The sequence below is a fragment of the Micromys minutus genome (genome assembly GCF_963924665.1).
Source record: "Micromys minutus genome assembly, chromosome: 8".
In the NCBI taxonomy this organism is placed as follows: domain Eukaryota; kingdom Metazoa; phylum Chordata; class Mammalia; order Rodentia; family Muridae; genus Micromys; species Micromys minutus.
In genome coordinates this window covers 24,671,793-24,694,521 of record NC_137977.1, presented here as the reverse complement: position 1 = coordinate 24,694,521, position 22,729 = coordinate 24,671,793, and the positions used below count along the sequence as shown (strand labels likewise).

The 22,729-nt window shown below is 41.7% G+C and overlaps 2 protein-coding genes across 2 annotated transcripts; both read right to left on the bottom strand.

Annotated features, from left to right (window-relative positions):
* Positions 1-216: 216 nt before the first annotated feature.
* Positions 217-2,649, bottom strand: LOC308423135 (protocadherin beta-14; the record flags this gene model as incomplete). The annotated part of the gene is made up of 1 exon (XM_080919778.1): positions 217-2,649. The coding sequence occupies exon 1, from the start codon at positions 2,608-2,610 to the stop codon at positions 217-219; it is 2,394 nt and encodes a 797-aa protein (XP_080775904.1). The 5' UTR covers positions 2,611-2,649.
* A 3,089-nt stretch (positions 2,650-5,738) lies between these two features.
* LOC308423779 (protocadherin-3-like) lies at positions 5,739-14,641 on the bottom strand (the record flags this gene model as incomplete). The annotated part of the gene is made up of 2 exons (XM_080920539.1): positions 5,739-8,045; positions 12,266-14,641. The coding sequence occupies 2 exons, from the start codon at positions 14,639-14,641 to the stop codon at positions 5,739-5,741; spliced, it is 4,683 nt and encodes a 1,560-aa protein (XP_080776665.1).
* Between the last annotated feature and the right edge of the window lie 8,088 nt (positions 14,642-22,729).

Here is a 22,729-nt window from a genome sequence, read left to right as displayed (position 1 = left end):
AAACAAATCTCACCAAGAAAGAGCATTTTGAAGCTACACTGTGTGCTTGAGGGAAAGATGGTTAGCAAAATTATGCAAGGAATACTCGACAATCTGAAACAGTTACAAATATAACTATAAATATCATGCTAGAACAGATCTCTTTCTGTGAGTGAACGGTTGGGAAATTATGTGTGCATCAGTGAATATTCATCATACGAGACCAAAGGGTGATTTCTAGCTAAACCCCAAACAATCCCTAAAATTGGAATTCTCCTCTGTGTTTCTGTAACCTCCTTCATTTAAAAAGTTGGGAAGTATTGGTTTAAGAAATTTAAACTCATTTGTTCCAGTACCTCCAGTCAAACACACCTCATATTGGTAGCTCTGGGACAGGGTACCAGCACCGCTGACATCCACCAGATGGCCAGGAATGTGTCCCTCAGGCACTGAGCAGGCACCCAGCGAGGTCTCTCTGGCTCTCCTGCACAGCCTCACTCCTACAAATAGCAGCACAGACAAGAGGAAGAGAGAAGACACAGAGGCCAAGGCAATGACCAGGTAGAGTGTTAGAGCATCTTCTTCTTTTGCAGGGTCGCGCGCCACCTCTGGCAGAGGCAGGTAGGGCTGAGAGAAGCCATCCACCAGCAGTACATGCAGAGTGACAGTGGCAGAGCGCGGGGGATCCCCATTGTCCTTGACCAGTAGAAGCAGTTTGTGCTTGGGCACATCGCGCTCGCTCAGGAGTCTGGTGGTGCGCACCTCGCCATTGTGAGCCCACAAGCTGAACAGCCCGGGCTCCGTGGCCTTGAGCAGCTGGTATGACAGCCAGGCATTCTGACCAGAGTCGCGATCCACAGCCACCACCTTGGTGACCAGGTATCCGGGCTCCGCCGCCCTAGGCAGCAGCTCAGTGCAGGGTGCAGAGGAATTCTGCAGCGGGTAGAGCACGAAAGGAGGATTGTCATTGTCATCCAGCACCACCACCCGCACCAGTGCTTGGCTGCTGAGCGCAGGTGAGCCTCGGTCTGTGGCGCCCACGTGGAACTCGAAGGCCTGTAGTGCTTCATAGTCCAATGCTCTGAGCGCGAACAGCTGTCCATTGTCTGCATTGATGGAAATAAGCGAGTCGAGGTCCAGCTGTGGGTCCTGGGGCGGCAGCAGCGAGTAGGTGATGTGGGCATTGGAGCCGGAGTCTGCGTCTGTGGCACTGATGATGCCTATGTGCAGGGCGGGGCTGTTGTTTTCTCGGACAAACATGGTGTAGGAGGTTTGGGTGAAGGCGGGGGCGTTGTCGTTGATGTCAGACACCTGCACTGTTATGGTGTGCTGGGTTGTGAGCCTGGGTGTTCCCAGGTCTGAGACAGTGATGGTGATGTTGTACTCAGCTCTGCTCTCTCTGTCCAGTGCTCTTTCAGTTACCAACGTGTAGTAGTTTTCTTCATTAGGTTTCAAGAGGAAGGGAAGATGGTCTTGGATGGAGCACACCATTTTCCCATTGTTTCCAGAGTCTGGATCTGAAATTCCAAAAATCGCAACTACAGTTTCAGGGGAATTTTCTGGAATATCTCTGATGAGTAATGACACGGTGAGTTCAGGAGCGTTGTCATTTACATCCGTCACGTCTATTACGACTGTGCATTTCCCTGAAAGGCCTCCCCCATCAGCGGCCTCGATTTCCATGCGGTAAGACTGAATTTCCTCAAAGTCCAACATTTTTCTTACTCTAATTTCTCCGGTGTCTTTATTTATTTCAAAAGCCCGAAGAACTTGATTTGAAGATTGGAAAAAGGAATAGGAGAGCTCTCCGTGTGTCCCAGCATCTAAATCTCTTGCGGATACAGTGATGACTAGGGAGCCCACTGGGCTGTTCTCTTGAACATGCACCTCATAGAGCCCTTGGGCAAATTCAGGAGCATTGTCATTAATGTCCATGACCACAACGACAACCTGGGTAGTCCCAGTCTTGGGAGGTGACCCACTGTCCAGAGCCGTGAGTGTTAATCTAATCTGTGCCTGCTCCTCCCGGTCCAGTGCTTTGTCTAGCACCAGCTCTGGATATTTTCTACCGTCGCTGTGATTGCGGGTGAGAATGTGGAAATGGTCGTTGGTGCTGATTGTATAGTTCTGAACTGTGTTGCTCCCTACATCCAAATCTTGAGCTATTTTCAATGGAAACACGGCCCCTGGGTGGCTGCTTTCCACGATTTTAAGGAGAATTTCATCTTCCATGAATTCTGGAGCATGATCATTTACATCTTGAAGCTGTATTTCCCCCTGAATAAATTGCACTGGGCTTTTTAGTAACACCTGGAAATGTAGGATGCATGGGTTGGTGGTCCCACATAACTCCTCTCTATCCAGTTTTTCTTTCAGGAGCAAATTTCCACTCTCTTGATCCAGCTGCAGGAGCTGATTGTTTCCTTTGGAAAGAATCTGGGCACCCCTGATGACCAGCTCCCTTAGACTCAGCCCTAAATCTTTTGCTAGGTTCCCCACCAAAGAGCCTCTGTCTGTCTCCTCTAGAATGGAATACTTAATGGCTGCACTGCCTGCCTCCCCAAGTAGTAACAGAAGGATAATGGTGGTCACTTGCCTTTTCTGTGGTGCCTTGTGGAGTGATGTCTCCATCGTTCCTCTGATCCAAAAGATGCAGCAGTTAATCACCCAAGAATTGCTTTAGGAACAACTCCGGAATCTTGGCTATGTAAATTTGAGCTTTTCCCCCTTTTAATGTTGCGGGACACAGCTTATCTGCCTCTCTGAAAGGATCGATTTGCAGAAAAAGCTTCCTTTTCTTCTGTAAGAAATGGCTCTGATTTACAGTCACAAATTCACCAAGTTTCTGTTTTCTTAGCCTGCAGCGCCACCAAGCGTTCTGCTTTACAACTTCAGATAATTTTTGTTTAAGTGCACTGTAAAGGCTTAAATGTGTGGCCCACCTTTTAGGTCCAAGTGTTGTTCTATGAGCTCCTTTCCTTTCCATGAAGTCTCATTTGGCAGCCTTGAGGTAGCTAGGCTGTATGTGAGAAATATATACCTTTCTCATGGAGGAACAAACTCAGTACAAAAACCTCTGCAGAGGCAGTCGCTCATTAGAACTTATTTATCTGTATAAGTAATCCTTTAGTTTTTGATCATAGCACTGTGAAGGAACAAACAAAAATTCTTGCTCTTGGAAGAGTTTTCATCTTATTGTAAAAGTTACTATTTTTCTGTTTTAAATGAATAAATAATAATTATTGTTATTTTAAAAATACAGTCTTTAGCTTTCAAATGGCAATGTGCCTGAAACTCCTGAAGGGCAACTAAAGGGTGATATAATTTTTTTGTTATTGGTTGTTTGCCTGTGTGTTTATTTCAGTCTCTGGGGCATACATTCTTTGGAACTATCTATCCTTCATTGGTGCACTCTATGAGATGACCAGTAAATTTGACTGGAGACGGTCACTTGCTTTGTGAGTAGTCAGTTCTGACTCAGAGTTTAACCGTCATTTTTGAAATACAAAGAAGATAATGAGGTTAATGTTGTAAAGTCGATCATTTCCTGGGAAGGATTTTGTCCTTTGTATGCAGGGGATGAGACAGCGCACAACCTGTGGTCTGTGGAGATTGTATAATTTAAAAATACTGAAGCTCCACCCAGAGCTGTATGGTTGGAGTGAAAAAAGCAAATGTCGCCAAGAAAAAGGGTGCAATTTGAGAAATAAGTATCGAGAATTACAAAGAGTAGATGCTTCCTTTGCACATTATAGTCCACTTTGATTAAGGCTAAAAGTAAAATATCCATACACTGCTTCAGTACTAATTGCTTTTCTTTGATAGAAATTTGAAAAGAGCATTTTTATACAACATGGCAACAATAACCTACAAAACAAGATTATAAACAGAAATCGCTTTGTAGTTAATAAATGATGTTCATAAATATTAGAGGAGAAAAGACAAATACTTGAGAAACCAGAGGGTGAAGGTTTTAAAAATATAATTTAGATTTATATTTACGAACACAATATCTTTGAACTCCCAAACTGTTAGAGAAAAGCAAGGTAAAATGAGCCCTCCTGGATTTTATTCTCAGCAATAAAATTTAAAATAAGCAGAAATGTATTTTCTGTATGGAAAAAAAGAAGATAACCTTAGTGAGTGGCAATGTTTAAAGTTTTGTGTATTTGTAATTAAATTAAAATAAAATCTTCATTCACTGGCAAAGGCACAGTGTTGTAGTTAGAATGTTGGCGACACTCTGCAGAATATTTGATTTTTAAAGAAAGGACTGTTGAATGGTTGGTAACATTAAGCAAAGATTTATTCAACCGTTGTATGTATTTTGATGCTACAAGACCGTACTCTTCTTGTACAAGGTTCACAAACTATAATTTAATAAATTGACAGTTCAGTAAAATCTACATTTAAGAAATATGTGTTGATTATTAAAACCAGAGACATTCCTAATTATGCATACATAAGGTATGTGTCTTAGCATTTAGAGGTCCTTACATTTATATTTAAAGATGCACCTGATAACCAGTGACCTCAAAAGGTGACTAAGTTTGCAAAATTCAGTAATATGTATTGACACTGAAAATTTTCTACAAACTCATAGTAAAATCAATTTAATCATTTGTTTAAAATGGAATCCCAAAGACTTTACATGATAATACACTCAAAAGATTGTTTGATTTCATATTCTATTAAAATATTTTTATTTAACTTGTCAAATAATTAATTAAATTTTAATTAGTGCTACTAATTAAAAACAGACCATGAGCATAATAGAGAAGCCAGTGGAATCTCCAGAACCCATCTTTCTAAAAAGTACCATCTCAAGCATAGTGACAATGGTACAGGCCAGGCCAGGCATGATGGCCAAAGTCTTAGTCACAGTACTAAAGTGACAGATGCAGGTGGGTCTCTCTGAATTTCAAGACAGCCAGGTCAGTGTAGTGAGATTCAGCGGATTCCAGGCTACAGAGACCTGTGGTGGCACAAACTATACTCCCACTACTCAGAAGACAGAGGCAGTGGATCTCTGAGTTCGAGGCCAGCATGGTCCACAGAGTGAGTTACAGGACAGCCAGGGTTCCAGGGTTACACTAAAAAAAAAAAAAAAAAAAAAAAAAAAAAAAAAAAAAAAAAAAAAAAAAAACACCACCACCAAAAACATCCCAAAAAAGCACCCCCCCCCCAAAAAATAAATAACAACAAAAACCAACCTGTCTCTCTTGATGTCCCAGGGAAGGGGGATGTGAGAGGGAGGTGAGGTGGAGGGGGGTGCGTGAGAGGGTGTGACTGGATGGGTGGGTGAGCACCCTCTCAGAAGGGATAAGGTCAAGAACTCTTGGAGAGTGTATCAGGAAGGGGGTCAACACTCGGAATGTAAATAAATAAACGAGAGAAAGATCAAGAAAATTTCCAATCTCCAAAAACCAAAAAAAAAAAAAAAAAAAAAAAAAAAAAAAAAAAAAAAAAAAGAAGAAGAAGAAGAAAAGAAAAGAGAAGTTATTTAGCTCAGTGGTTTAGTTTGCCTAACCTGCATGAGACACTGGGTTCCAATTCCAGACACTACAATAAAAAGAAAAAGCATAAGCTTCTATCAATACACAGCGATAGCATGCAGATATGAGTTAAAAGATATTGCTAAGATTAAACAAAATTTATCACTACACTATATAGATGAATAGGGAGCTATTCCAAAGAGTAGGACTTTTCTCTGTGTTCCTCTCAGATCCCACAGAAGGAAAGTGGGGGTTAATTGCCTTTCAGAATTTGAACTCACCAGTCCCAGGGTCTCCCCTCAGACACACTTCATACTGGTAGCTCTGCGAAAGAGTCCCAGCACTGCTGACATCCACCAGATGGCCAGGAAAGTGTCCCTCAGGCACTGAGCAGGCACCCAGCGAGGTCTCTCTGGCTCTCCTGCACAGCCTCACTCCTACAAATAGCAGCACAGACAAGAGGAAGAGAGAAGACACAGAGGCCAAGGCAATGACCAGGTAGAGTGTTAGAGCATCTTCTTCTTTTGCAGGGTCGCGCGCCACCTCTGGCAGAGGCAGGTAGGGCTGGGAGAAGCCATCCACCAGCAGTACATGCAGTGTGACAGTGGCAGAGCGCGGAGGATCCCCATTGTCCTTGACCAGCAGCAGGAGTCTGTGCTTGGGCACATCGCGCTCGCTCAGCAGCCTGGTGGTGCGCACCTCGCCATTGTGAGCCCACACGCTGAACAGCCCGGGCTCCGTGGCCTTGAGCAGCTGGAATGACAGCCAGGCATTCTGGCCAGAGTCGCGATCCACAGCCACCACCTTGGTGACCAGGTATCCAGGCTCCGCTGCCCTGGGCAGCAACTCCGAGCAGGACTCTGAGGCGTTCTGCAGCGGGTAGAGAACGAAGGGCGCATTGTCATTGTCATCCAGCACCACCACCCTTACCAAAGCCTGGCTGCTGAGAGCGGGAGATCCTTGGTCTGTGGCGTCCACGCGGAACTCGAAGGTCTTCAGAGACTCATAGTCCAGAGCCCTGAGCGCGAACAGCTGCCCATTGTCTGCATTGATGGAGACCATAGAGGTGAGAGCCAGCTGTGGGTTATGAGGCGGCAGCAAGGAGTAGGTGATCTGGGCATTGGAGCCCGAGTCTGAGTCCGTGGCACTGATGGTGCCTATGTGCAGAGCGGGACTGTTGTTCTCATGGACGAACAGGGTGTAGGAGGTTTGGGTGAAGGCGGGGGCGTTGTCGTTGATGTCAGACACCTGCACTGTTATGGTGTGCTGGGTTGTGAGCCTGGGTGTGCCCATGTCAGTGACTGTGATGGTGATGTTGTACTCAGCTCTTCTCTCTCTGTCTAATGCCCCATCCGTTTCCAGAGTATAGAAATTCTCCATTGATGGTCTTAGAAGAAATGGAAGATTGTCATCTATGGAACACATAACTTGCTGGTTATTTCCCGAGTCTGCATCTGAAACGCTGAATACTGCCACTATGATACCTGGCAAATTTTCAGGGATGGGGCTGATGAGTGAGGACAGGATCACTTCTGGAGCATTATCATTCATGTCCAATACTTGGACCACTAATGAGCACTTTCCTGTTAGCCCGCCACCGTCTACGGCCTCAACATCCACATGGTAAAACTGAAATGCTTCAAAATCCAAAGTGCTTTTCAATCGAATTTCTCCTGTCTTTGTGTTTATTTCAAAAGGCTCGTTAATGTCATCATCTTGAGACAGTCCATAAGACACCTCCCCAAAGGATCCAGTATCTAAATCTCTTGCTGAGACGGTAATAAGCAGGGAGCCAATCGGGTTGTTCTCAGGAACTTGGACCTCATAGAGCTCCTGAGCAAATTCGGGTGTGTTGTCATTTATATCTAAGACTAGTATTTGAATTTCCGTGGTCCCTAACCGAGGCGGAGACCCACCATCCACTGCAGTGAGCTTTATTCTGAGCTGGTCTTGCTCCTCACGGTCCAATGCTCTGTCCAACACTAGCTCAGGGAACTTCTTGCCATCGCTGCGGTTTCGAGTGAGCACGTGGAAGTGAGGGTTATCACTGACAGTGTAGCTTTGAATGCTGTAGCTGCCAGAATCTAAGTCCTGTGCCATTTTCAAAGGGAATATCTTTCCGGGTGGAGTTATTTCTGATATTTTAAGGAGAATTTCTCTGGCAGGAAACTCTGGGGCGTGGTCATTTATATCTATAACCCTCAGTTCAGCTTGATAAAATTGCAAAGGATTTTTTAGTAACACCTGGAAAGACAGCACACAAAGCTCTGTGGAGCTACACAGCTCCTCCCGATCCAGTCTTTCATTTAGCACCAAATCCTGGTTCTGTGGGTCAAGCTGCAAATACTGTCTGTTTCCCTTGAAAACCACTCTAGCATCCCGAGCAGCCAGTTCTCCCACCCTTAGTCCTAAGTCCTTAGTCAGGTTGGCCACAAACGTGCCAATTTCTGTCTCCTCCAGCATGGCATACTGAATTGATTCTGAACCCACCTCCCACAAAAGAATGGATGTAATCAGAATTATCACTTGCCTTGTCTTGCGCCACACTTTCGTGTGTGACATCTCTATTGGCTAATTCCAGAGGAAAAAAATCTCTTCCAGCTCTTAATCACCGAGGTAACTTTGGCCTCCCAGAAACCTTTGCTGTAGAATTGTAGATTTGATCTTACAGGTTCTCTTCTCAGAAACGCTTAGCTGCAGTAGAAATGGTCCCGTACTTTTGCTTCAGCTTCAAGATGAAGCCGAGTCTGAGGACGCTAAAAGGTTCTTACTCATTCTCTTAGCCTACACCGCCACCATGCGTTCAAATCAATAACTTCATGAGAAATCTTCAGATCAATATGGAGCATTATGAAGACTTTTATCCAACTCTGAGCATTATAAAGACGTTTGAGTCGATGTTTCCAAACTGAGTGTGTGAAGGGCTTCTTAGGAGACTTGTTTCTGTGTACATACTTGTGTTTTGTTTTTAGGTTGAGTTTCAGACCCACTGTATATCTTGAATCCAGTTGCCTGCTGATGTAAGGGGAGTCCACACCACACACAGTCTTGCATGTACTTACAAATCATTCTCTCTGGCCACGTCAACTTCCCATAGAAAATGACTGTTCTTTAACAGTACAAATGATCTCTTATGAGTTCAGTAAACTCATGAGTTTAAGACAAACACTTTTTAATTGTCCCAATAAACACATCAACAAATTATTGAAAGTGTGAACGTTGATGTTGAACTAAACGTTAACTTCTCTAAAATGCATGACTCATAAATGGCGTGAGTAACAGACTTACTTTGTTACAAGACCACAAATGAGTACAGTAATGATAATCATTAGGCCACGAAGAGGAAACTGCAGCCAAAAGGTACCTATCATAGTAATATCTAAATACAATGAATACTTTAAAATAGGAATGAGAAGAAAGAGATATTTGTCATAAGAATTTTAAGATTTAACTTTATTTCTAGAGGAGTAGAATTGGTCATTGTTTTGAGAAATTTGAGGTTTTATTATAACTTTTCATTGGACAAAACATCCTCATGTTGACTAAATATATTATTCTATTGTAATCTGTCTATGTCATGATTCAGAAAATAATATTCAAGAAATACCTCTACTAAGGGACAGTGTTGCACAACTGTAATCCCAGAACTTGGGAATCTAAGAAAGAAGGACAACAGTCTTGAGCCAAGCCTAGGCTACATAAAGACTGTGTCTCAAAAGAAGAAAAAACTAAAACAAAAATAAGAAATACAGATAATGTGAAAGGGATTACATTCAAATACACTATGGAATTTAATGATTGAATATTGTGGTTATATTCTGTTACTGTCCTGCTCTTTCCTAATAAATTCAAAAGCATCTTTAAGTATCATTTAAAATGTGGGAAGTATCCATTCAAGAGCATAATACATGATACATATAATTGGTTTCTGATGAATTTTGTATTTGTTTAAAGATAAATTTATTAAAGTCAAACTTCATATAACAGCTGAGACAATGGAAGGTGAGATATTAGAATATAATAATAATATTTTAACTCTTAGTAAAGCAAATTTTAAATCTGATGGTTGAAATAATGTTATAGCTAGAAATCACATGCATATATTCAATGGAATAGTGAGAATCAACATCACAATCCTCTAAGGTTTAAGAAAAAACATTTCTGAGCATGCACACTTCTTGAGCACTTGAATAACAAATGGAACTAATGAAATAAAACCGACTGCCAAAGATTGTGAGTGGGATTGGTTATTGCTAGATTATTTCTAAATATTGTGAGTGGGATTGGTCATGGGTAGATTATTTCTAAAGATTGTGAGTGGGTTTTGTCATGTCTAGATTATGTCTAAAGATTGTGAGTGGGTTTTGTCATGTCTAGATTATTTCTAAAGATTGTGAGTGGGTTTGGTCATGTCTAGATTATTTATAAAGATTGTGGGTGGGTTTTGTCATGTCTAGATTACTTATAAAGGTTTTGAGTGGGTTTGGTCATGTCTAGATCATTTCTAAATGTTCTTTTTGAATGGGGTCATGGTTAGTCACTTGTCACCTTGATTGCAGTACAGACAGGACTGGTGAAGTATACCTCCTGCAACGTCTGTGAAGAATTCACTAGAGAACTGACCAAGAGAAGAAACCCACACTGTATGTGGGCAGCATCATCCCATAGGCCAGAGTCAACATCAGAGAAGAAAATAGAGAAAGAACACCGGGTAAGCAATCTCTCCTCTAGGTTCTTATCACCTCAACAGGTGCTCTTCCTTCAGTGATGAGCTGAAACCGTGAGCCAAAATAAATGTATCCTCCCATGTTTTCTTCCATTACATCACAGTATAGGGGGTTCTGACTAATTTAGGGTGCTCTCAGTTCTGATTCCAGTTTAATGGCATATTATCTCAAAAATTACTTTATTCACTTTCTGTGGCTACAGTGGCACCAGGTGGCTTCAAATATAGCTTAAAGAGTATTCCCAAAGTTAAAGAAAATTTTATCAGCATTACAACAGGTGTTGAACTCTATCTAGATAAAGAAAAGTCTTTTAAGTTCTTTAAGAACTTTGGTACTTTAATGAGAAAGATAATATCTTGATATTACCCTCCCCACACAAAACATCGGAGATACTAACAATTCAGCTGATAATGGTTTAAAATGTATTTCTTAGTAATAAAAAAGTTTATAAAAACGACCTTTTGAAATTGTTTGAAAGTGCTTTTGAGATGAGAAGATGTTTTGATGGGTAAATACTCTTGTCTGGTTTAAATCCCAGTTCTCCTGTAGGGAGATGGGAGGCAGACACAAGAAATTCCCTAGTGCATACAGCAGAAAAACAGCAAGGGGACCCTGTTTGAAATGAGATGGTAGGCTATCCCAAGGTGTCTTCTGACCTCCATGCAAATGACTTGGTCCACACATGCACACACTGTACACATACATGCACACACACACATACAGTGCTTGCCAATTAGAGCAAGTTTTAGCAAGAATGTGAACAAAGTTGTATGTGGCAGATATTGCTTCTTGTAAGTTGTCTGTAGCTAATCTTAAAACTAGTTGGAAAAATCTATTGAAAGTTTACTTATACAACTCAAACCCCAAGAAGTGAATGTTCATCACAAATGCAGACATGCATCTCATATATATATATATATATATATATATATATATATATATATGTGAGAATGTTCGTAATATTATTTATAACAGCCAAACCTTACACTAAGACAAATGAGTAATTTAGTAATAAATTGTGGTATTCACGACTAGAATAATAATTTGTGATAAAATTATAAAATAACAAACATTAAAGCAATATTATGCACACATCTCACAAACACAATATAGAGTGAAAGAAGTAACTGGTAACCTACAAGAAATTTACATAAACTCAAAAGAGGCAGCACTATAGAACTGGAAGTCAGCACGCTTGCTATACTTGGGCCAACAGTGGCAGTAAAGGGTCATTTGAGTGGCACCTGGAATGTTATTAATGTTTGTTTTCCTATTACAACGATGGCATGGCATGTTTCTACTTTGTGAGAACACTATTTAGAGGATCATTATGGGATTTTTGTCATATTATAATTTGACTTAAAGCCTTACCATTTTTTATCACAAGGATCAAGACAGGAAAAGCAAACAAAATGAAGCAATTTAAAATGAAAAAGCCCATAACCATTCTATTGCATCCTCAGATATCATGAGCAGCATCATTTATATTCAGTGGACCAACAATGGGTTAAATAAAACGCTGTGCAGCAGTTTCCACTTTTCAACTTAGCATCAAGAAGACTGTCAAGAAATAAGGTGGCTTGAATAAACAGAAAACACACCGGTATTTGATTTTTATTAAGGCGTTCACTGAGCTTACTCATGCATGCTCATAATCCCAGCACATAGGGCAACAGAAGCAGATGGATTTCCCCAAATTTAAAGTCATCCATTTCAGATTAGCCAGGGCTACAGTGTAAGACCCTGTCTGAAATAACGAAAACAAATCAAGACACCTCTAACAATGAAAACAGTTCTAATTTGTTACAACCAAAAAGCAAAACCATAATAACTGTAAAAAACCAGCATGCACCACTATGGCGTAGAAATATAAACAAACACAATGCAATAGAATCAAATTCTCTAGAGTAGGATCACATGTGTATAATTTGATCCAAAACAAAGAATAAATTAAACATATATATCAGGAGCTGATTTATGGCACTATACAATTCTACGTCAGAGATAGTTAAGGAAACTAGAGGTAACCACGACATCAAAATAAGCACTCTAATAAAATTCAACGCTATTGTGCACAACAGCATTTTCTCTTTCTTCAGCAGCAGCCTGGGTCGGAAGGATGGGAAACAATGGTTTAAGAAAGTTGAACTCATTTGTTCCAGTACCTCCACTGAGACACACCTCATACTGGTAACTCTGGGACAGGGTCCCTGCTCTACTGACATCCACCAAGTGACCAGGAAAGTGTCCCTCAGGCACAGAGTAGTCACCCAGAGAGGCCTCCGTGGCCCTCCTGCACAACCTCACCCCCACGAACAGCAGCACAGATAAGAGGAAGAGAGAAGACACAGATGCCAAGGCTATGACCAGGTAGAGTGTTAAGGCGTCCTCCGCTTCCTGCGTGGAATCCTGCGACACCTCTGCCAATGGCAGGTAAGGCTGCGAGAAGCCATCCACCACTAGCACGTGAAGAGTGACACTGGCAGAACGCCAGGGATCGCCATTGTCCTTTACCTGCAGCAGGAGCTTGTGCTTTGGAGCATCCCTCTCAGTCAGCAGCCTGGTGGTGCGCACCTCACCATTGTGAGCCCATACGCTGAACAGCCCTGGCTCTGTAGCCTTAAGTAGTTGGAACGACAGCCAAGCATTCTGGCCCGAGTCGCGATCCACAGCCACCACCTTGGTGACCAGGTAGCCAGGCTCCGCTGCCCTGGGTAGTAGCTCGGTGCAGGGTGCCGAAGCGTTCTGCAGCGGGTAGAGCACGAAGGGCTCATTGTCATTGTCATCCAGCACCACCACACGCACAAGGATCTGGCTGCTGAGCGCAGGTGAGCCTTGGTCTGTAGCGCCCACGTGGAACTCGAAGGCCTGAAGTGTCTCATAGTCCAGTGCTCTGAGAGCAAACAGCTGCCCATTGTCTGAATTGATAGAAACTAGCGAGGCGAGGTCCAGCTGTGGATCGTGGGGCGGCAGCAGTGAGTATGTGATGTGGGCATTGGAGCCAGAGTCTGAGTCTGTGGCGCTGATGGTGCCTATGTGCAGGGCGGGGCTGTTGTTTTCTCGGACAAAAATGGTGTAGGAGGTTTGGGTGAAGGTGGGGGCGTTGTCGTTGATGTCAGACACCTGCACTGATAAGGTGTGCTGGGTTGTGAGCCTGGGTGTGCCCAGGTCTGAGACAGTGATGGTGATGTTGTACTCAGCTCTGCTCTCTCTATTGAGTGGCCCCTCGGTCACTAAAGTGTAATAATTCTCAAATGTGGGTTTCAAGAGAAATGGGATATCGTTCTCAATAGAACACACCATCCTTCCATTGTCCCCCGAATCAGAATCAGAAACACTAAAAACAGCAACTACAGTCTCTGCAGAATTTTCTGGGACAGGGACTGTGAGCTTCCTGATCGTCAACTCTGGGGGGTTGTCATTCACATCCAACACCTGTATAGCCACAGTACATTTTCCTGAAAGGCCCCCTCCATCTGTGGCTGCAATTTCTATGTTGTACCTGCTACTTACCTCGAAATCCAGCTCTTTGCTTAGACGGATTTCTCCGGTGAGTTTGTCTATTACAAATGGTTGAGATACTCCATCCCCTTGAAACAGAGAGTAGGCCACACTGCCATATACCCCAGCATCTAAATCCGTTGCAGAGACTGTAACAACTAAGGCATTGAGGGGATTGTTCTCAGGAACTTGCACCTCATAGAGTGACTGTATAAACTGGGGGGCATTGTCATTGATGTCCACAACTTCAATGTGAATCTCGGTGATTCCAGACCTGGGTGGGGCTCCACCATCCAGAGCAGTGAGGATTAAAGTGAGCTCAGGCTGCTCCTCCCTGTCCAGGGCTCTGTCCAGCACCAGCTCTGGGTACTTCCTGCCATCTGAGCGGCTCTGAGTAACCACATGGAAATGCAGGTTCGGACTGACTGTGTAGTTCTGAACAGCGTTGCTCCCTATGTCCAGGTCCTGAGCTGCCTTCATAGGAAACATGGTCCCTGGCAGAGCGCTCTCAGGAATTGTTAGAAGCATCTTCCTGTCCGGAAACTCTGGAGAGTGGTCATTTATATCTATGAGCTGCAGTTCAGTTTGGAAGAACTGCAGAGGGTTTTCCAATATGATTTGGAAGTGCAGCACACAGGGTTCTGTCGCCCCACAAAGCACCTCTCGGTCTAGTTTTTCCTTTAAGAACAAATTCCCTGTCTCTGCTTCCAGCTGCAAAAGCTCCTTGTTTCCTTTGTAATGGATTTGAGCTTTTCTAGTGGCCACTTTCCCCACCTTGAGTCCCAGATCTTTCCCTAGGTTAGCCACCAAGTAGCCACTCTCTGTTTCTTCTGGCATGGAATATCTAATTGTCTCAGCGTCAGACTGCCACAATAGTAACAACATAATAAGAAAAACCACTTGCCTTAGCTGAGGTATTTTTGCTAGAGCTGTCTCCATTGTTCAGATTTAGTCCAGAGGGCACTGCTTCTTCCAGTGGATTATAATCCACACATGAGGGTCCGTGAAGATATTGGAGTAAATCCAATTAGGAAGATGCCTTCTTCCTAAATAATCACATAAATGCCACCCAGTTGCCTTCACCTCCGAAGCTTCCAAAATTCTGCTTCACAGGTTAATGAAGTGACTTCCTGTGAGTCTGAAGAGCTCATTCTTCATATTCTTAGCCTGCAGCGCCACCAAGTGTCCTTGTTTTCTCTTACATTTCATTTTACTATTTCAAACCACATTTTAAACCTGATGTGTTTAAGTGAGCTCAGTTCTCGGCAGCCAGAAATTTACGTCCGATTTTGATGAATCAAGTTTTGGTTGTGAAAATGTATTTTATTTTGGTTGTGAAAATGTATTTTATTTTTATTTTTAATCAGTTTTTTTTATCACCTTTCTAAAGACTGCCATCATTTGGATTTGTGAGACTTGCACCCTCAAAGGCTCAGCTTCTCTGTGCAGTATTATTATGTAATATCAGGTAGGAAAAAAAAACCCAATAGATATGACCACAGAAACAATAAATCTGGCTCACAAATCTGCTTGGAAGGGAGTTAAGGAGCTGTAATACTTGAAGAAATCTGTATGTTTTAGAATTTTTTTTATCTGCCATGTTTATCACCTGATCAGGAGCAAGACCAAAAAAAATCTGCCTCAGATACTTCCAAGTGCTGAGCATTCTGAAGACTTCATCTTTCATGATATCAGGTCAAACATATCCATACATTATGGTGAGTTCAAGTCTTGCTTCCTTTAGGAAACTTGGCAGGGTTGGCCAGGTACCCCAGGGTTTTGCATCATTATAATAGGATTCCAGTGCTTCAGGTAGGAGCATTTGTTTTGGAATGGCTGTTGTCCCCGCAGAAAGAATGGAACAAGCTAGAACAGAACAGACTTGTACGGAATCTCTAGACTTTGTGAGTCATAACAGGCTGTAGTAACAACACCGCCACTTTTTTCTATTGGAAGCCAACTGCACCTCAATACGAACTCTTGCTTGAAAAATATCATCATCTCTTCAACCAGATGACCTCCATAATTGCTTTTAAGTGCTTGGATGATTACATCTTTCCCATTCCCAATCTGGGATAAGTCAGTAAGTTGAGTTGGAACAACTAAACCTAAATCAATGAGATTACTAAAGTCTCCAGAGATTCAAAAGCTGGTACTGGTGCCTGAAACTATGTTGTGCATTAAATCCATCTTTTTGGATTCAGATGTAAAAATGGAGTCTGCCCTCCCTGAAAGCCAGCTAAGGCTGGGCTCCTCCTTGGTTTTCTCATTTCTGGCCTCTGCTATATTTCCTACTTCTCTCATATCCATCATCTTGTTTGCAGGAATTAGGATTGGGCTTCAGGTTACTCAGGATCAGCATCACAGCAAGGACCACCATGGCTCCACATTGGTCCCACAGCTGTGCACCGTGACAGCCATGAATCTTTTCAGGGGCCAAGAATAAATTTAATTACATTTTAAAACACACTAAAAGGCAATTTTTTCTTTTTATGAGACTATTGAGTAGACAAATCCATTTTCTTGTGTAAGTTTTAAATTTTATTTTGTTCATGAAGAGAAACATAATGGATACATAAAAAATTAATTGTACTTTTTATATTTGCTTTGAAAGACACCATTCATCCAAGAAGATAAAGGTATAATTGTATACTCATTTAATTTCTATAATGTTATTTATTTCAACTTAAACAGTAAATAAAATAGGCTAAATTCCAAGTGAGTTTGCATTTCTGTTGTTCCATGATTCCTTTAAGTGCTAGGCAGTCTTCCTGCGTAGTTCTTTTTTTTTTTTAAAACGACTTTATTTTACAAAACAAAGATAAACGTACAGATTTTAAACATATTTTGCTTAAAATTATACATTTTTGTCAGTACTGTTTTTTCAGATATTAAAATAATTTTTACATAAAACTATGTGAATATATTTTTTAGTCAGTACTTGATTTTTTCAAGGGCTTGACAGTATGCATTGAAACCTAATAGTTACAGTGAGCGTAAAGTACATGCAAAACAAAATGCAACATGGAAATTGTCGAAGTCTTCTTGTTTTGTAAATATATATTTTTTTGTTTTCTTTATTTTCTGGACTTCATACAGTCTGTGAGTTGTTTCTGGGGGAGTGCAAGCCTCTGGGGTTAGCATCCCAATATCAGTGACTGCATATTATGTCTGTTGTTTTGTGACTGGGTTATCTCACTCAGGATGATATTCTCTAGATGCAGCCATTTTCTTAAGAATTTGGTTAAGTCATTGTTTCTGGTGGCTGAGTAGTATTCCATTGTGTAAATGTACCACAATTTTTGTATCCATTTATCTTCTGAAGGACATCTGGGTTCCTTCCAGGTTCTGGCTATTATAAATAGAGCTGCTATGAACATTGTGGTGCATATATCTTTGTTGTGTATTTAAGTGTCTCTGGGGCATATGCCCAGAAGTGGAATAGCTGGGTCTTCAGGTAGTACTATATCCAATTTTCTGAGGTATCGCCAGACTGATTTCCAGAGTGGTTGTATTAGTTTGCAACCCCACCAACAGTGGAGAAGTGTTCCTCTTTCTCCGCAGCCTCGCCAGCATCTGCTATCATCTGATTTTTGGATCTTGGCCAATCTGACTGGTGTGAGGTGGAATCTCAGGGTTGTTTTGATTTGCATTTCCCTGATGGCTAAGGATGTCGAGCACTTCCTCAGATGTTTCTCGGCCATTCGGTGTTCCTCAACTGAGAACGTTTTGTTTAGCTCTGTACCCCAATTTTTAATAGGGTTATTTGATTTTCTGGTGTCTAGCTTTTTGAGTTCCTTGTATACCTTGGGTATTAGGCCTCTATCTGATGTGGTGTTGGTAAAGATCTTTTCCCATTCTGTTGGTTGCCATTTTGTTTTCTTGACGATATCCTTAGCCTTACAGAAACTTTGCAATCTCATTAAGTCCCATTTGTTAATCTTTGACCTTAAAGCTTGAGCCATTGGTGTTTTGTTCCGGAAATTTTCTCCTGTGCCTATGTGTTCTAAGGTTTTCCCTACTTTCTCATCTAATAGTTTCAGTGTATCTGGTTTAATGTGGAGATCTTTGATTCACTTACCCTTGAGCTTTGTACAAGGAAATAAGAAAGGGTCTATTTTTATTCTTTTGCATGCTGAGTGCCAGTTGGACCAGCACCATTTGTTGAATAGGCTGTCCTTTTTCCATGAATGTTTACTGCTCCTTTGTCAAAAATCAGGTGACCATGTACATGAGGGCTCATTTCTGGATCTTCTATTCTATTCGATTGATCCACATGCCTATTTCTGTACCAGTACCATGCAGTTTTCAGCACAATTGCCTTGTAATATAGCTTGAGGTCAGGGATAGTGATTCCCGCAGATGTTTTTTTGTTGTTGAGGATGGATTTCGCTATTCTAGGTCTTTTGTTATTCCATATGAAATTGCACATTGATCTTTCCAATTCCATGAAGAACTGGGTTGGAATTTTGATGGGGATTGCATTAAATCTGTAGATTGCTTTGGTAGAATGGCCATTTTTCAGATGTTGATCTTTCCAATCCATGAGCATGGGAGATCTTTCCATTTTCTGAGATCCTCCTCAATTTCTTTCTTTAGAGGTTTGAAGTTCTTGTCATACAGGTCCTTCACTTGCTTAGTTAGAGACACACCAAGGTATTTCATAGTTTTTGTGACGATTGTGAAGGGTACCTTTTCCCTAATTTCTTTCTCCACATGTTTGTCCTTTGAGTATAGGAAGGCTACTGATTTGTTCGAGTTAATTTTGTATCCAGCCACTTTGCTGAACTTGTTTATCAGCTGTAGGAGTTCTCTGGTAGAATTTTTGGGGTCACTCAAGTACACTATCATGTCATCGGCAAAGAGTGATGTTTTTATCTCTTCCTTTCCGATTTGTATCCCCTTGATCTCCTTTTGCTGTCTAATTGCTCCAGCCAGGACTCCCAGTACTGTGTTGAATAGGTAGGGGGAGAGTGGGCAACTTTGTTGAGTCCCTGATTTTAGTGGGATTGCTTCAAGTTTCTTGCCATTAAGTTTGATGTTGGCTGTTGGTTTGCTGTATATTGCTTTTATTATGTTTAGGTATGGACCTTGGATTCCTGTTCTTTCCAGGACTTTTAACATGAAGGGGTGTTGGATTTTGTCAAATGCTTTCTCAGCATCTAGTGAGGTGACCATGTGATTTTGATCCTTGAGTTTGTTTATATGGTTGATTACATTGATAGATTTCCTTATATTAAACCATCCCTGCATCCCAGGGATGAAGCCTACTTGGTCATGATGAATGATCGTTTTAATGTGTTCGTGGATTTGATTTGCAAGGGTTTTGTTGAGTAGTTTTGCATCAATGTTCATAAGTGAGATTGGTCTGAAGTTCTCTTTCCTTGTAGGGTCTTTGTGTGGTTTAGGTACGAGGGTTATTGTAGTCTCAAAAAATGAGTTAGGTAGTATTCCATCTGATTCTATCTTTTGGAATAGTTTGGAGAGTATTGGTGTTATATCCCCAATTAATGTCTGATAGAATTCTGCACTGAACCCATCTGGACCTGGGCTTTTTTTGGTTGGGAGGCTTTTGATGACTTCTATTTCTTTAGGTGTTATAGGATTATTTAGATCGTTTACTTGGTCCTGGTTTAACTTTGGGATCTTGTATCTGTCTAGGAATTCATCCATTTCCTCCAGATTTTCCAATTTTGTGGAGTATAAGTTTTTGTAGTAGGATCTGATGATTTCTTGAATTTCCTCATTTCAGTTGTTATGTCCCCACTTTCCTTTCTGATGTTGTTAATTTGTATACTCTCTCTTTGCCCTCTAGTTAGTCTTGCTAGGGGTTTATCAATCTTGTTGATTTTCTCAAAGAACCAACTTTTGGTTTTGTTGATTTTTTTAATGGTTCTTTTTGATTCTATTTGGTCTATTTCTGCCCTAATTTTGATTATTTCTTGCCGTCTACTCTTTTTGGGTATATCTGCTTCCTTCTGTTCTAGGGCTTTTAGCTGTGCTGTCAGGTTGCTGATGTAAGCTCTCTCTAGTTTCTTTTTGGAAGCACTTAGGGCTATGAGTTTTCCTATCAGTACTGCTTTTATTGCATCTCATAGGTTTGGGTATATTGTGTTTTCGTTTTCGTCGAATTCTAGAAAATCCTTAATTCCTTTTTTATTTTTTCTTTGACCCTGCTATTGTTTAACAGAGCGTTGTTTAGTTTCCATATGTATGTGGGCTTTTTGTTGTCTTTGTTGTTGTTAAAGACCAGCCGTAGACCATGGTGATCTGAGAGGATGCATGGGAGTATTTGAATCTTCTTATATCGATTGAAGCTCGCTCTGTGTCCAATTATGTGGTCAATTTTCGAGAAGGTGCCATGGGGTCGTGAGAAGAAGGTGTATTCTTTTACTTTAGGATAATATGTTCTGTATATATCTATTAATTCTAGTTGGTTCAAAGTCTCTGCTAGTTTTGCAGTGTACTTGTTCAGTTTCTGTTTCCATGATCTGTCCATTGGTGAGAGTGGGGTATTAAAGTCTCCCACTATTATTGTGTGGGGTGAAATGTATTTTTTCAGCTTTAGTAGGATTTTTTTTATGAATGTGGGTGCTTTTTTATTTGGAGCATATATGTTAAGGATTGAGAGTTCCTCCTGACAGAATTCCCTGGTAATGAGTAAAAAGTGTCCTTCCTTATCTTTTTTGAGAACTTTTGCTTGGAAATTTACTTTATTCGATATTAGAATAGCCACTCCAGCTTGCTTCTTGGAGCTGTTTGCTTGGAAGTTTTTTTCCCACCCTTTATCTCTGAGATAGTGTCTGTCTTTGTCTCTGAGATGAGTTTCCTGTATGCAGCAAAAGGCTGGATTTTGTTTATGTATCCAGTCTGATAGCCTATGTCTCTTTATTGGGGAGTTGAGTCCATTTATGTTAATAGATATCAAGGAATAGTTGTTTCTGTTTCCTGCCATTATTGCTTTTGTGGGTTGAGTTGTGTCTGTGTCTTTTTCTTCTTTTAGTTTTCTTGTTTAGGAGTTTTCTTGTTTTTACTAGGCTGTATTTTCCCTCATTGTATTGGGTTTTCCACCTATAATTCGTTGTAGTGCTGAGTTTGTGGTCAGATATTGTGTAAATTTTGATTTGTCTTGAAATATCTTCATCTCTTTATCGATGGTGATTGATAGTTTTGCTGGGTATAGCAGCTTGGGCTGGCACTTGTGCTCTCTTAGGGTGTGCATGATGTCTGTCAAGGCTCTTCTAGCTTTCAAAGTCTCTGTTGAGAAATCGGGTGTGAGTCTGATTGGCCTGTCTTTATATGTTATCTGACCTTTTTCCCTTACTGCTTTTAGTATTCTTTCTTTGCTTTGGGCACTTGATGTTTTTACTATTATGTGTCAGGAGTTATTTCTTTTCTGGTCCAACCTATTTGGAGTTCTGAAGGCTTTTTGTATGCTCGTGGTCATCTCATTCTTGAGGGTAGGGAAGTTTTCTTCTATGATTTTGTTGAAGATATTTACTGTGTCTTTTAGTTGATACTCTTCTCCCTCTTCTATTCCTATTATCCTTAGGGTCGGTCTTCTCATTGTATCCTGGATTTCCTGGACATTTTGGGTTAGGAGCTTTTTGTTTTTTGCATCTTCTCTGGCTGTTTTGTCTATGCTTACAATGTTGTCTTCTGCCCATGAGATTCTCTCTTCCATCTCTTGTAATCTATTGGAAATGCTTGCTTCTGTGATTCCTGATTTCTTTTTTAGGTGTTCTACCTCTAGGGTTATCTCTTTTTGTGTTTTTTTTATTGTGTCAATTTCCGTTTTAAATTTTCTCTTCCATTCCTTCATCTCTTTGATTCTGTTTACCTCTAGTTCTTTGAGTTCTTTGAGTGTTTTTCTTGTTTCCTTTTTAAAAGTTTCTGAATCTTTTTGCTTTTCCTCCCATTCTTGTTTAAGTATTTCTATCAGCATCTTGAGGTATGATTTCAGGTCTGTGTCTTCCTTTTCTGGAGTGTTTGGAATTCTGATGTTTGCTGTTATGGGAAAGCTGGGTCCTGGTGTTGCCAGGTTGTCTTGGTTTCCTTGGGATATACTCTTTCGCTTTCCTCTTGCCATTTTGTTGTCAGTGATATGTTCTTGCCTTTCCCTTGTATCTGGTCTGTGTCCCTGGATCTCCACTGGTCCAGGTGGCAGATGGGTCTAGCCCTGTTCTATGCCTCAATGTTGTCGGGTGGGAACAGAAGTTTCAAAGTTCTATTCCTGGTCGCTGGATCAGACAGGGCGGGGCAGGTCAAGGCAGGGGGTGCACTTTCCGTGTGCACTCCGCAGAGATCTCTCTGCTCCCTGGCAGCCCAGGTCTCCCACCCACCAGTTGCTCAGCCTCTACAAGCCACCGTTCCAGGTGGCAGATGGGCCAGGCTCCGCTCTGCGTCCTAAAGTCGCCTCCGGGTGGAAATAGAAGTTCCTAAGTTCTGTTCCAGGTCACAGTTGTTCAGCCTTTACGAGCTGCCATTCTGGGTGGCAGAAGGGCCAGGCTCTGCTCTGTGTCGTGAAGTCGCCACTGGGTGGAATCAAGTTCGAAATTTCTGTTCCTGGTAGCTGGATCGGGCAGGGCAGGGTAAGGTAGGGGGTGTACTTTCCGTGTGCACTCCGCAGAGATCTCTCTGCTCCCTGGCAGCCCAGGTCTCCTACCCACCAGTTGCTCAGCCTCTAGGAGCCGCCGTTCCGGGTGGCAGATGGGCCAGGCTCCGCTCTGCGTCCTGAAGTCGCCTCCGGGTGGAAATAGAAGTTCCTAAGTTCTGTTCCAGGTCACAGTTGTTCAGCCTTTACGAGCTGCCGTTCCGGGTGGCAGATGGGCCAGGGTCCGCTCTGCGTCCTGAAGCCCGCGTATTTCTATTAAGACCATCAAAGCATGACAGTTCCAGTTGCTCCACATCTCTGTTAGCACTTGTCATCTCTATTTTTAGAACATTACTGAGTGTGTTGTGACTTCATAGGGTAAATTTAATTAGCATTTGTCTGTCATTCATGAAGTTTTGTATATTTTCATGTTT